Here is a 16,253-nt window from a genome sequence, read left to right on the forward strand (position 1 = left end):
TTGAGCTTAGACACCAGAGCAGCCACAGTGGGGAAAAGCACCAAGTGGGCTGTTGGGGTCCCTGATTCAGGCCTTGGCTCTTGGATGGCATCTCTGGGCTTTCCCTGGGCCAGAGGGGAGCCCACTTCCCTGAAGAGTGAGTTCCAGGCCAGGCAGCATTCACCACAAGCTGACTGAGAGCCCTTGGGCCTTAGTGAACATCAGTGGTGACCTGGCAGTACACCCCAAGGGATTGTGATGCTGGTGAACATGGGGACAGGCTATTCTGCCTGGGTAATGGGGAGGGAAGAGTGGAAAGGGGTTTGATGGTTTTAGTGCCAGCTCAGTCACAGTCAAATAGAGCACCAGGTGGATTTCTAAGGTTTATAACCCCAGCCCTAGCCCCCAGACAGCACCTCTGAACCCATCCAGGGGCCGGGGTAACTTACTACACTTAAGTGAAGGACAGAAGGTTCTCTGGCTTCACTACCTGCTAATTGTAGAGCCTTGGGGCTTACAGCAAAGTAGCTGGCAGCCAGGGAGTTGTTACAGTAGAGGCCTTGGGCAGTCACAGTGCTGTGTGGGCTTCAGATCAGACCCAGTGCTGTCCCAGGTGTAGTGGCCACAAGGGTGCTTGTATCACTCATCTTCGAACTCCAGGAAGCTCAGCACACAGAGACTCTTTTTGTTTGGGGGAAAGTAAGAGAAGAAATGAGTCTCTGGCTGCTAATGCAGAGAATTCTTCCAGATCAAATCCAAGATCACTAATGTGCTACCTCTACATATCTGCAAGAACCAATGACATTCTTCATAGACATAGAAATAGAAAAGACAATCCTAAAATTTATATGGAACCACAAAAGACACAGAATATTCAAAGCTATTCTCAGGAAAAAACGAAAAAAACAAAACAGAAGGAGTCACATTGTTTGACTTCAAATGATACTCTACAACTATAGTAACCAGAACAGCATGGCACTGGCATGAGAACAGACACATAGACCAATGAGATAGAAGAGAGAACGCAGAAACAAATCCATAAGTCCACAGTGAACTCACTTTCAACAAAGATGCCAGTAATACACAATGGGGAAAGGATGGTCTCTTCAATAAATGGTGCTGGGGAAACTGGATATCCATATGCAGAAGAATGAAACTAGTTTTTCTCATCTTATACAAAAATCAAATCAAAACACATTGAAGATTTAAATTTAAGACCTCAAACTATGAAACTAAAATAAGAGATTAGGAATATTCTTGAAGACATTGGACTGGAAAAAGATTTTTTAATACTCCGTAAGCACAGGCAGCCAAAACAAAAATAGGCAAATGAAGTCACATCAAGTTAAAAAGCTTATGCACAGCAAAGGAAACAACAAAGTGAAGAGACAACCCACAGACTGGGAAAAGATATTTGCAAACTATCTGTCAAGGGATTAATTACCAGAATATATGAGAAGTGCAAGCAACTCTGTAGGAAAAAAACTAATAATCTGATTTAAAAATGGGCAAAAGATCTGAATAGACATTTCTCAAAAGAAGACACATTAGCTGCTGATGGCAAATGCTTCTGGTTCCTGCTACAAGGGAGGCCTAGATGGGAAAATTACCTGAGCTCAGGAGGTCAAGGCTGTGGTGAGCTGTGATTGTGCCACTCTCCAACCTGGGTAATAGGGTGAGACTCTGTTTCAAAACTTTAAAAAATACATGCAAATGGCAAACAGATATATGAAAAGATACTCAACGTTATTAATCATCAGAGAAATTCAAACCAACACTACAGTGAGAGATCCATCTCACCTCACTCAGAATTACTTTTATCCAAAAGACACGCAATAACAAACGCTGGCAAGGATATGGGGAAAAGGGAACCCTCGTACACTGTTAGTGGGAATGTAAGTTAGTACAACCCCTATGGAGAACAGTTTGGGGGTCCTCAAAACTAAAAATAAAGCTACAATATGATCCAGCAATCCCACTGCTGGCTATATACACAAAAGAAAGGAAATCAGTATATCAGAGATAAGAGATACCTGCACTCTCATGTATGTTGCAGCACTATTTACAATAGCTAAGATTTAGAAGCATCCCGAGTGTCCATCAACAGATGAGTGGATAAAGAAAAGGTACATGTACACAATGGAATACTATTCAGTCTTAAAAAATAATGAGATTCTGTTATTTGCAATAACAACATGGATGGAAATGGAGTATAATGAAATGGAGTATTAACGTATTATGTTAAGTGAAATAACCCAGGCACAGAAAGACAAACTTCCCATGTTATCACTTTTTATGGGAGCTAAATGTTGAAACAATTTTACTTGTGCAGATAGAGAGTAGAAGAATTGTTACCAGAGGCTGGTAAAGGTAGTATAGGGGATGGGGAATAAGAAGTAATTGTTAGTGGGTACAAAAATGTATTTAGAATAAGATCTAGTATTTGATAGCACAACAGGGTGACTATAGTCAGTAATTATTTAATTGTACATTTAACAATAATGAAAAGATTATAATTAGATTATTTGTAACACAAAGGATAAATGTGTGATGGATACTTCATTTACCTTGGTAGGATTAGTACACATCGTTGGCCTGTATCAAAATATCCTATATAACCTATGAATATATAAAGCTATCATGTATGCACAATTTTTAAAAAAGACTATCATTCGGCCAGGCTCGGTGGCTTACGCCTGTAATCCCAGCACTTTGGGAGGCCGAGGCAGACGGATCATGGGGTCAGGAGATCGAGACCATCCTGGCTAACACAGTCAAATCCCATCTCTACTAAAAATACAAAAAATTAGCCGGGCATGGTGGTGGGCACCTGTAGTCCCAGCTACTTGGGAGGCTGAGGAAAGAGAATGCCGTGAACCCAGGAGGCGGAGCTTGCAGTGAGCCAAGATCTCACCACTGCGCTCCAGCCTGGGTGACAGAGCGAGACTTCATCCCCCGCCCCCCCCCCAAAAAAGGCTATCATTCAGAATTACTACACTATGTATATACAACTGAAGTGAGGATGTTGTGACTAACAAAAGGCTAGTGACTGTTGGTTGCTGTTGAAATGGCTGTTGGTGAAAATGACCACTTTGCTGATAGTATAAAAGAGTGATGATGGTGATGTTGCTAGTAGCCATTTTAGCAAAAGATGTGGCAGAAAATTAATTTGAAACAGAAGTACTTTGAAAGTTCCAGACACTAAACTGACTTTGATCACTACTGTCATCAGTCTTCAGACTGATTTCTCAAAGGAGACAAAATTTGTCATTATGAACACAGCTTTGCTATAATTGCAGCTAAGTTATTCTCAAAACTTGCAACTAAGCTGGCTGGGCTCTAGTTGTAGTTACAAGGTCAGGGAATGTGCAAGTTCTCACAGATGTGAGCTCCAGGAGCAGTGGTGTCAGAGGCCTGCTGTAGGAAAACCAGTTCTACACAATGCTGTTTGTGAATGTGGAAGCATCAGAAGCTATGCTCTGAAAAGGCTGCTTTTGTTTATGATCTTTGGAAACTGGAAAGCATTACAACAAAGTGTTGAATATACATTTACCTTGTCTCCCTGCTGTTGATTATGCATAATAATCTTGTTTTGACTGTAAATTGGACCATTTAAAAATGAGTGTCTATTGGGTTTTTCTTAAAACTCTTCAACATCTTCATGTCTTTTTGGAATATATTTTCCTTCAAAATATCAGTTAAACTGAGCAGCTGCTCTTAAGAAAATTTGCTGTGCCTGTAAAGGGTATGCTGTTCAGTCATTTAAAAAAAATAAACAGAAAAAACTAAGAAGATCCATATCCTGTAGGCATATGCTTATCTTCAGTAACTAAACCTCTATTAATAGGTGTAATAATTTAATAAAATATTGTATTTCTACACAGTCAAAGTGTGTTCATGGAAAAATGTGAGATAATATAAAATAAATAAATACAAAAGTCCTGATTAGCTGATTATTAAAACATTGTCTGATTTACATTTCTATAGCCTTATGGTCATATGAACAGGAAATTGATGTTGGAAATAGTTTCAGATGGGTTTTCAATCAAACAAATGAGAAAACTACATCTCTGCTCATATTTTAACTGCTCTTCCAGAGAACATCAAACATTTGTTGACTTAGCCAGTGGATAAGATATTAAAACTTTAAAACCGAGAAACTAAATATGTTTTTCAGGTATTGATTGTTTTTATACAATTAAGTCTTTACAGGGATTACTGTGAAAGTGGTTCTATATTATTTTATATTCATTTGTTTAAACATTTAACAAGAAGCCAGGTACACTGGCTCACACCTATAATTCCAGCACTTTTGGAGGCCAAGGTAAGAGGATCACTTGAGCACAGAAGTTTGAGACCAGCTTGGGCAACAAAGACCCTGTCTTTAATTGAATTTTTCCTTTAAATTAGCCCAGCTCAGTGGCATGAGCCTGTAGTCCCAGTGACTTGAAAGGCTTAGGTAAATGGATTGCTTGAGCCCAGGAGTTTGAGGCTGGTGTTAGCTAGGATCATGTCACTGCACTTTAGCCTAAGTGACAGACTGAGACCCTGTTTCTTAAAAAAAAAAAAAAAAAAAAAAAGGCAAGGGCAGCTCTATGATCATGTGACAGAAGGCTGCTCTCAGCCTTTATCTCTCCCACTGCCTTCAACTCATCCCCCACATTCTGTTCTGTCTGTGGGTGACAGAAGCTGAGTACCTTGGGGTTTTATTTCCAGCTCAGGAGAAACACTGAGTGTGTAAGTCCAGTGCTCTGCCAGAAGTCATATCATAAAGTGAGTTTAGTCTAGCCAAGATGTCTTTCTTTAATCTCTCTGCCTTCCAATGTTTAAAGAGTATTCCTGTCCTGTCTAGTGACAGTTTCTCACCTTCATAATTTCAAGGTGAGTAGAAACTGGCGTTATGCCCTTTGACATAGCCTCATGCACTGAGGCAGAGGGAGGGGATTCCCTTTCCCATCAAATGTAGCTTATTTATGTATTTGGGACCAATCCTTGTTGTTTGGGAGTTTTTCCTCCTCAGAAATAACAGGGTGGCTCTCCATGGATCCATTTGTTGCCATGGTGATGTACCCATGGCTTTTGTTGGTGTTTTTTGACTTCAGTAAGCTCTTTTTGTTATCCTTGTGAAAAAGTCTGCAAGTTCTTCAGAGCTAATAAATGGCATTCATCATTCCTGTCATCTGATCACTATTGTGGGGCCTTGTGAGTGAGCATGGAGTCTGAGCTGTGCACCTGCACTAAGGGAACTCTCAAGAATGAGCCCCGAGTCAGCAGCACATATGCATAAGAGGTGGTCACCTTTCTCCTCATCCCAGAGTCAGGGTGCTGGATGCAGAAGGGACTGCAAGCAACTGTGCCTTGTTTGGACATTAGCATAGGAATCCAACTGGGTAGCCTTTATTTGTTTCAAAACAGAATTTAGAGACATCCTAGTAGCTCAGAATTATATTTTTAAATGAATAGAAATAAATTTTATTAAATGACAACAGAAAAAAAACACTACATGTTTAGGACATGAACTAAACTTATGTAGTATTGTTTGAAGGGTATCTACAAAATTCTCACCCTAATGTTTTCTTGCAAAAGAAGTGAAAATATAAAGTGCAGAGAGATTCTGTAACAAGGAACCACTGAGAAACACAAAATATTTAAAAGTCGTATAAAATTTATGTGCATTTTTGAGGATTATAAAATAATCAGTTGGCATCAGACTTTTCATTTTTGCAACATTTATAAAATTATTTTCTAGTGGGAGTTTTCACACAGCTTTTGAAAAATATGTTAAAACTGAAAACTTTCTTGTATTTTGTAAACTACTGGGGTTCCAATTCAGGGTGCTTTTTTATATTTATAAGGTCCATCTACAGCATGTAATATCATGGGTCTTTGAGTGAATATCAACTAAAGGCATTCTGACATTCTGTACATTCATAGGTTTTACCTCAGAAATGAGTTTTTTCTTGTCTTCAGGTGGAACTGGAACGAGTAAAACACTACCATATGTTTGTATTTATAAGGCTTTTCTTCATTGAATCGTTTTATGTTTTCAAAGAGAAATGACAAAAACTGAAGGCTTTACCATGTTTCTTAAAATTTTGTGGTTTTTCTCCATTTTAAATCCTAAAATGTCTTTAAAAGCAAGTGGGAAAATCAAGTTTATTATCACATGTTTTACATTTATGCTTTTTCCCCAGTATGAGTTTTTCTAAGTTTTCAAAGAGAACTGAGAAAATTCCAGGCTTTCCCATATTTATTACATATATAGGGTTTCTCTCCAGTGTGTGCTTTTTCATGTGTTCTTAAAGAACTAGAACTTATAATTGCTTTATCACATTTCTTACATCAGAATAATGTTTTTGAAGATAGCCCAGTGGACTAACATTGTCCCATGTTGGTTTTCTTGTGTTTCTCCTCCCACAGGAATGAGCTTGAAAGACAGTTTTTGCAGCTAACTGACTATAACGTCGAAGTTTCTGGAAGTGTTTATGCCAAGTACTATTTTGATCTTCGATCCTTGGCAAAGGACAATAGCTTGCATTTGCCAGTTTATCTTCTCAACAAAGAAAGGGCACAGAACCTGGAAGTAAGGCGATAAAGTCACTAAGGGGGGTTTTCTGTCAACCACCAAAGCCAACATCTGTGACTAGATTAGATTAAGTAGTGATGAGAAAAATGAAAAGCTCCAAAATTAACTTACATACTGAAGAGCTTATTTCCTGTATCATTTATGGTTTATACAAGAATCCACATTATTTAAATATTATAGATCTCTTCTGTGACCATAATTCAGAATATTTTTAACCAAATTTAATTCAGTCTTAGTGGTATTCTTTTTGAATCTTTGCCCTTTCAAGTAAGCATACATGAATAATTTCTTGCAATTCTATTTTAAATGATATCTGCATATGTAATGCACTTACCACTTTTGCCTGTTTTTTATTACTTAGTTTGCAAATTTATGTCATTTTTTATTGTATATATTACAGTGCAGCCAGTTCCATATGTTTGTTAGGCAAAGCATTAGTGCTTAAGCCAAGAGACCTACACGTAGTCTGTATAAGGTATGAGCGTCTCAGGTACTGATGCAAGAAGTACATGTGTTTTACTGCAAATGGTAACTTTTGGGGGGCAAAGCAATATTTATGGTTTGTGACTTCTGGTTTCAGTTGTGAGCAAAGTTACAACTGAAATGGATGCATATTTATAATTAGTACTTTCTGTGGTACCTTAGAAGTACTTTAGAATAACATACCTTCTACCATAATTAATGTGCCAGGTTCTGCCTTTTGCTGCTTTAGTCGTTCGACCTCTTTGATGTTCCAGTGCACTCCTGCACACATCTGCTTCATTCAAATTTGCTTTGAGGATATAATAACTACTGCAGATGGGGTAGACTCTGAATAGATTAATAAACTATAAATTTCCCTTTGCTCCAGCAATCTAATCATAGCCCTTAAAGGAGATTACCTTAGTGAGGTGGCAGGGAGTAGCATCCCCGGAACCTGGCAGTGCGAACCTCAGCCAAAGGAGCTGTAACTGTGAACTATCTAAAGGAGCATCTGCATGTGTGGCTTATCATCAATGGTGCTTGTTAAAAGGCTGGAGCCCTTTTTAAAGTTGTACCTCTTTTCTGTTTCATTTACTTTCTTAGGCTATTTCAAGGATGGAAGACGCCAAAATCTTTTATAGTGCTACCATGAGAAGGTCCTTCAGCGCTGATAATTTCATTAATCTTCAGCGCTCTAAAGCCATTATCTCTTGAAGGAAGAAATGAGGGGCTATATCATGTGAACCCCTCATCAAAAAAGACCGGAAAATATTACCTCTCCTGCTCAACAACTAGAAAAGTTAGTATTTTCAAAAGAAGAAAGATCTCAAAGTTGAGAGGCTTGTGGACAACTAGGATTGCACTCCACAGGAAAAAAATGGGATCTTTGCAGTGCAACAACTCTCGTACACTCTTCTGTCTTTTTAAACGTAAACAGGTATAAAAACTACTCCAAAGTGAAGACTTCTTGCCCACACACAGATATCTTTTTTTGTGTGTGGACTAATAGCTGTGAACTATGTAAGGGTTTTAAAACAATAGTTTAAATTTTTAGATTTCAGACATAATTTTCTGTTTCTTTTCTATTTTTCTTTTCCCCCAATATTGCTGCAGACGCATTTAAAATAAATGCAGTATTACTATTAAAACATGGGACTGTAACAACTCATGAAGCCACTAGAAGCAGAGCGCTCATTTTCAGGTGTTGAAGGGTTCTACCTGCCTACTTTTACCATCGGAGCTGCTAGTCACTGGCAATCATTTTAAACAAAAGCTGATGGAGGACATTTGCCATTCATATCTTTTGTAAGCATTACTTGCTAGCATTTTAGCATGTTTGGGGTCACAAAAGAAAAACTATTAGTTATTGGTTACCTACTTGTATTAGGGTCCATGGTATGTTTCTTATAAACTATAATGATCCTTTTGTGTGTGTGTGTGAATTTTATTTATTTATTTACTTATTTTTTATTTGCTGATAAGTTTTCTTATTTGTTAAATAAATGTATTGAGAGATATTTTCATAATGCCAAACCACATGACGATCCAGTGGTGATATAAAAATAATAATACGTGATGTGATCTGAAAGTTTCAGGGCAGATTCTAGTTTTAATGTAGTGTGCTTAGACCCTCCAGTGCACTGCAGCTTATGTATATATGCTATAAACCTTTATAAAATACCATTCAAAAGTTTCACAGTATTTATTTTTTCTTTTTTATAAAAGATGGGGTCTTACTATGTTGCCCAGGCTAGAGTGCAATGGCTATTCAGAGGCACAATCATGACTCCACAGCCTGGAAATTCTGGCCTCAAGCAATCCTCCCATGTCAGCCTACCAAGTAGCTAGGACTATAGGTGTAGTACCACCGCCTCTGGTTTTATTTTGCAAAAATTGAATATTAAGCTTTTAACTTTTTGTTTCAGTCAATATCTGCTGTCTCCAAGAAATACTGAAACAAAAAATTAAAAGCTTAATATTTAGGAGCTGGGCATGCCTGTATTTCCAGCTACTCATGAGTCTTAAGTGGGAGAATCACTTGAGGCCTAGCATTGGAGGCAGCAGTGCTCTATGATTGTGCCTGTAAATAGCCATTGCGCTCCAGCCTTGGCAACATAGTGAGACCCTATGCCTTTAAAGAATTGCAAAACTAAATACATGTATAAGCAATATAATAAACTTTCCAATGATGTTTTGTAAATGTTTGTAGCATTGATACTTTTACAAGTATCAAGGCTTAAAATTACACTAAGACTTTTGGAATTCTTGTATTTTTATAAAGTGCCCTCTTCTCTTTTAAAGTAGTTCTTAGCAGGGCTGTTATCTACGTTGGTCACCTAAAATTATTTTCCCTACATGTGGTAAAGGAAGAATATGATCAGTGTTAATTTACATGTAACAGATTAGAAGGAATTGGACCCTAATAGTAGCAGGTGATTAAACATTTTATTATCCCACCTGTTAGCCTGGCTACAGGTATTATATTTCATGTCCTGCTGTTTAGAAAAAAGAACTTCCATAAACCTTAGAAATCTTACTTCCTCAGAAATTATTATTTATGGAGTTTAGAGCTTGGAGATTTAAGTATTTATTGCAGTTTTATTTTCAAATGATAAATGCTATCTATAATTTATGTGGTTTTTATTTCTCATGTTTACATTAAAATAAAACCTGATAAACTGTTTTAATTAAAATGTGACCAATGTGTTCATAACACTTGTATTTACATTATGTTACATATCTGCCTAACTTACATGGTTTAAGTCAGTCTTGATATGTCTGAAGACATTTTGATAAGTTGCTTTCGCCGTTCATAAGTTGGTTTGATTCATGCCTCTGTTTAAGATGTAATATTTGTTTTCTCTCTCTTAAGCTCTTTTCAAAGTGAAGATAATTTGTTACACTTAAAATCACTGTCCATCCACAGTACTTAGTGGCATAGTGCATTAGATGGCATCTTTGAATAAATGGTTATTGTGCCTGTGAGAAAAAAGCATAATATGCTTATTAGGATATAAAATTATGTAAATATACAAAAGAGAAAGGATTTCCAGAAATAGTACAGAATTAGAACAAGAGGTGTTGGAGGTATTCAGTTACACAGAAAAAAAATTGGAAGTATAAAAAGTAGAATTAGCGTTGCTGTACAGAGGGTGACAAACCACATAATTTGACTTTCGCACACTGTTTTCAAGCTTACATTTTAGTTAAAAATATATCAAATCAGTTAGGTTGTTTTTTAGAACTAAGAGTCTAGCCACTCAGCTTCAGTGATTCTCACTAAATTTTTAATTCTTTAGTACCTAAGGTAAAATCTTTAAATAACTTATCACCTTATCTTGATAAAGTGCTGACTAAAATCAATGATCTCATTTAACTTAAAAGAAAATATTTATAAATTACTGTTTATAAGAAAGTTTGCAGCATATAATATGACAATAAGCAGAAATCCTGACATATATGAGTGGTCAAAGGTTCAAAAACAGTTTGGGAGAGAAGCACTGGACATGAATTTGTGACTTCAGGAGTAAGTCAGTAGAATAAAAATCAGTAACATTGCTCTCCCCTTTGGCTTGAATTCTAGAAGGCAACACAGTCATTTTGATAATTGGGAAATTGGGTCAACTTAGGATAAGAATATAAATGTCACTGAAAGTGGGTAGGTTTTCTGACAAATGTTATGTGAGAATGTGAGGTGGCAGGGAGTAGCATCCCCAGAACCTCGCAGTGTGAACCTCAGCCAAAGTAGCTGGAACTGTGAACTATCTAAAAGAGTCTGCATGTGTGGCTTATCATCCGTGCTGAGCATGGAAACCAAGCTGCTAGTACAGTGGCAACTATGGCAGTTTTCTTAGAGTTTGATATCTAGGAAATATTTCAACTGTTGTAATATAGCCACCAGTGAAATTTTAACTCCAGTATATTGTGAACTGAACTTTTATATCATTACAAGGAAAAGACAAAGATTTGAAATATACATTTGAACCAAGTGAAATTGCCACTCTTATAAGTCAAAAATGGTTGTCTAATGGCAATTTCATGTGGTTCACCCTAAGGTGACTGCTTAGAGCTCAGTGTTTCTGGAGAAATCTTATCCCGGCCCTTTCCTTCACATTTCCTCTTTATGTAACCTATATGCCCACATGTTATTAAAATCCAACAACACTAAATCCCAATTTTATCACAATTCAAGGTTCATTTTTGACCTAGTTTTTTTACATTTCTAAATACTCTATTTCTTGATTTTAAAAAAAAATGCCAAAGCCAATTTTAACCAAAAATCAAATCATTCTTTGTTCCTGCATGAACTGTATTCAGCTCATGCAGTGTTTCTGGAAACTAGTTTAGCTGCAGTATGCAAGTTAGCTTGAATTTTTCATCAGCAAAGGCTTCTCCCTAAGCACATTTAAGATGACTGTGGCCTGACTGTTCCTTCACACAGCATTGTTGAGTATGAAACTACTTGGAAAATCATTTCACAGATGGCAGAGAAATCTCCCAGGTAAGTGCTAGTTTCTACGAAGGATCTGTAGAGTACGCCCAGAATCTATCAAGTTAAGGATTAAACTTAAATCTACTCAACAGCCACTTCCAGACCTGATTGGGCCTGACATTGTGCCAGCAGGCAAGGCAAAAGATGTAGGAGCCCTTCAGTGAAGTCTGCACCCCTATAACACAAGTTTCTAAGGCAATTTCCATTCAACTATTTTAAATGTGTTCGGCAAGTGTCAGAACATGCACTTAATGTGAAATAAATTTTAAGAATATCAGCTTGTGGTTTAGGATCTCCAGGGTACAAGAAGAAAAACTAACTGGGAAAGTGAAATAGAATAAAAATTATGAGAATCTTGAGTCCAATGAAATAACGTTAATATTCTTTAAAGAGGAACAGGTTAGGTGATTCTTACAACTGCTGTAAGGGAGCTAAGCAATTTTAATGTGATTAGGAAAATTCAGTGATAGTACTAGAATTTAAGGTCTTTAATAAAATACCAGTAGTATCTTCTTCAAAAGACCTCCACTGACTCTCAAATTAGGCTGCTACCTTCTTGTAAGAAAAATCGCTTTGTCTTCTCCACCTTGTCTATTCTACAAACTCTTACCTGTCAGCCCGAGCTGGTGGCTCCTGTGCCTCCTTGGTGTGATAACTGACTCTTCCACAGGTAGAGCTTCAAGTGTTTTTCCACCTTCTCTTTCACCAGCTGCTTCACCCAAGACCCTTAGGACCCTCTTTAAACAAAATTCTTCCAGCATTATCCTTGCTTTTTCTGCAATGTTTGATGTTGGTCATTATGACCCACTGCCAAAGCATTATTAGCACCAGGTTCCAGAGCATGGAGGCTGTATGTGGCTTACAGACTAACTGACCCCTTGTAACATCACTTATGTGAATCCTGTGTTCTCCAAAGCAGCTCTTCCCAACTTGCTGCACTTACCTATTCTCCTGTCCTACTCACAACCCTCGTCATGTATTCTCAATCTAGACTGAGGTTGAGGTTGCACCCCCACCTTCCAAAACCTACTATTTCCTCTGGCATTAAATTCCTTGTTCTGAAGGTAACCCCCTCCCATCTAATGGAAAGCATTCCACTTCTAACTCTAAAATTAACCTTTTATTTACACCTGCTCCATCAATTATCTTCCTTAAAATTGCACTTACCTCCCCAACTTGAGGAGGTAGCAATTTTGGTTTGGTTCTCTGAATGTCTGAGTGTTTTCTCAAAATGTGGTCCTCATCTCCCCTGCCTCTCTTCCACTGAAAGAGCTTATGAAAAATGAAGATTTTCTAAGTCCAGTGTGGTATCCTGGATTTGATCCTGGAACAGATAAAGAACTTGAGTGGGAAATCTGATGACGTCTGGAGTTACTAGTAATGTGTCAACACTGACTTTAGTTTTAACAAATGTGCCATGTTAATAAGATGTTCACATCAGGGGAAAACTGGCAATGGTATTCAGAAACTCTGAGTTATTTTGGCGACTTTTTGTAAATTTACTTTTATAAAATGGCCTCTTGGGCCCCAGAACTACTGAGTCTCAATGCCTGGGCCTGAGGCCTGGGAATCTAAATTTTTAAGAGGCAACCTAAATGATTCTTATACAGCCTCAAATTTTAAATCCTCCTCTTGTCAATTCCCTTTAATTCCATGTCTGAACAGTTGCTTCTCCCTTGTTTCACCTACCTAACTTAACCTGAGTTAATCTGTTAAACCTTCTGAATTCTATCATGTAAGTACTATTATTATCTGCTTTTTCCCTGATGAGAAAGCTGAAATAGTAGGAGCTGAGGCGTCCAGGATCACACTGCTCAGAAAAGGTGGAGCTGGGACTTGAATTCCTAATCAGCCTGGCTCCCAAGTCTATGCTCATAACCACTCTCCATCAACCCTATTTCTATCCACGGTGAGCTAAAAAGCTCTGCAGGTAAAGCGTTAAAAGCAGCATTATTGCCAATAATATTATCCTAGGCCTACCTATTTCTTTAACTTTCTAAGTCCAACAAACAGTCTTTCTGCTTCAGCATACGGACTTTGCCTCCCCTGCTTTTCCACTGGGGATGAATGAGCAATGAGAAAGCATGGGGAAGATGTGCTGACTGTAAAGTCCTGAACATGGAAGGGACAGTTGCTCTTCTCTGAGGATTCAGCTCAACTATTATATTTTCTAATCTGCCTCTCCCAACTGCCTTATGTACCAATTGAATGAAGTGACAGCACCCACCCATGTCACCCACCTTGACATAGAATTCCATGCTCCCATATTGCTAATTCACCTCTTCCTGGATTTATGTTGCCTCCCCCAAACATTTTAATCTCCTAATTACTCACACAGTTGTGTCTCCCACACACTTATGTCTGGGATCATTGATGGAGAATGTGGATATACCAGGCATTAAAATGAGGTGGCATTTGGTAGATTGGTGGCTAATCTTTATTTTGCCAAAGCAGCAATCAGCAGAAGGTGGTCTGACAGTACTCTCAGGCTCACTAAGCATCCTTCTAGATTTTAAGGGAGAAACCAACTTTCAATCAGTTTCTACGTTCTCATCTGGGCTCCCTGACTTTAGAGGTTGACAGCAAATTACGGATACAACTGCTGAATTAAAAAGTTGTAGAAGTTTCTGTCCTCCAGCCAGACACACAAAAGAGCACCATGTCTATTCAGATGATTTCAGTGTAAATGAAGGGCTCATAAAATAGAAGGCAATCTCAGGAAATAACTTTTTTTCATGTCTCTCTTTATTTCTTCAAGTGAATAATTAAGATTGGCAGGAGAAACCTAGGAAGTATTTTCGATTAAAACATGTTTTAATTAGTTCTGCTTCTGGTGATTAGAATTTGCTTAATTTTACTTGTTTATAAAATTTTTCTGCTTATATTTAAGTACATCTGAAAAATCTGATTATAAAGTTAAAATCTACATCTCTCCCCAGATATTCTTAAAAAGCAGTGTATTTCTTCATAGAAACATGAAGAGAAAAAGACTTCCATGGCATCTTTTTATTTTCTTCACTATTGCTTTAATGCATTTTAAAATTAATCTATATTAATTGAGAATAAAGGAACAAAAACACTTTTTGTCATAACTAGTCTTTATATTTGATTTTTAAAAAAGCTCAAACTTATTTTTTCCTTGCTACAGACAGAATACATACAAAAATTTTTGCAATAACAGTATCAACTAATTAAACATTTTGAGACTAACATAACCACATCGTCATTCCACTGACTCCGAGGAACAAAACAAAAAATTCCTAATCAAGATGCTCTGGGTTTTGTTGTTATTGTTATTGTTAGTATTCAGATTTATAATTATCATCTGCCAGTAAAAATTTAAGTGTTCAAAGTTGATTATCTACAAATACATCACTGACTCTGACATGTAAGTTCTGGAGTTAGCATGACAGTGACTACACTGCATGGGATGGGTACGATACATGTATAGAAATCATAAAGAGCATTGGATGCCTGGACTTGAACCGTTGACTTGGTATGTGCTTCATTTGGCTCACTAATAAATCCACCTGTACCAACCTCATATCAAAAGTCACAAAATATTTCATCTATATCATATATACTCTGTAGATACACACCCATCTACAAAGCATATATACTATACATTCAGTTTTTAGAAACATGAAGTCATATTGTTTTATGGTTTTGTTTTATTTTGTTTTGTTTTGTTTTTGAGACAGGGTCTTGCTCTGTCACCCAGGCTGGAGTGCAGTGGCATGATCATGGCTCACTGCAGCCTTGACCTCCCAGGGTCAAACAATCCTCTTATCTCAGCGTCCCAAGTAGCTTTGACTACAGGTGCACACCACCATGCCCAGCTAATTTTTTTATTTTTAGTAGAGACAGAGTTTTGCTATGTTGCTTAGGCTATGAAGTCACATTGTTGTAAAATGATATACCACAGATGAACATTAATCTGGCTAAAATAAATATTGTAATTGTCATCAAGCTACTAGAAACTTTTGGGAGTTTTGAGTCAGGTGAGTTACTTCCCACCTGCCTACCCTCATGCTTCTGTAATGTCTTGGTAGTCTGTTCATACAAAGCCATTTCCCCTTAATGCAGTTAAGATTTATTTTCCAGGATGACTTGATTGGGTTTTGGAGAAAAAAGGGGTCATGCAGAAGAGGCAGGCATCTCTCAGCCACTTTCCCTCACACCTGCTGAGATGAGTGCTGTTTTCTGTCTCATTGGACACATTTGGGTTAGAAAGCAGTTATTCAAAGTTCTGTGTCTGCTACTCCCTTTGGTCTTTCTGTAGAGCACAAAAGTGAAAGAAGCTCCTTTGGCAAGAATAACCGTTTTATTAAAATGCAACTGCATGTCCTAGCTCTAAGGTTTCCATTCTCTACTGGAGAGTGCAGGTCATGGATGCTGTTATTGAGGTTTGGTGTGTGACAAAACAGGACAAAACAGCCTAAAGAATGCTAACTTTGAAATAGTGCTGTGGGCTTGTTATTTAAAGCTTGTACATGCATCAGTTACACCACACACCCAGGACCAGTTCACTGGCAATGATCACGTGAAAATATGACAAAAGTTTGCAAACACATACCAATAAGGCACCAAGAAAAAATATTTCCAGTTAATTTCGGTTATTTCCCAGTTAACTTCAAAATATGAGGTTGTACCAGACTCAGGTTCAGCTGCTTACCACTTAAAAGCCAGACATGAGAAGTGAGGGTTGGTGGAAGGAAAAGCAGGTTTAATCAG

The 16,253-nt window shown here is 37.6% G+C and overlaps 1 protein-coding gene across 1 annotated transcript in view; it reads left to right on the forward strand.

Annotated features, from left to right (window-relative positions):
• Positions 1-7,741, forward strand: part of LOC100989696 (cyclin-Y-like protein 2) — a 47,963-nt gene extending 40,222 nt beyond the window's left edge. The window contains 2 exon segments of the mRNA XM_008969296.3: positions 6,400-6,562; positions 7,631-7,741. Coding sequence (XP_008967544.3) covers positions 6,400-6,562; positions 7,631-7,741 — 274 coding nt within the window.
• The last annotated feature ends 8,512 nt before the right edge of the window (positions 7,742-16,253 follow it).

This window comes from Pan paniscus, chromosome 20 (genome assembly GCF_029289425.2).
Source record: "Pan paniscus chromosome 20, NHGRI_mPanPan1-v2.0_pri, whole genome shotgun sequence".
NCBI lineage: Eukaryota > Metazoa > Chordata > Mammalia > Primates > Hominidae > Pan > Pan paniscus.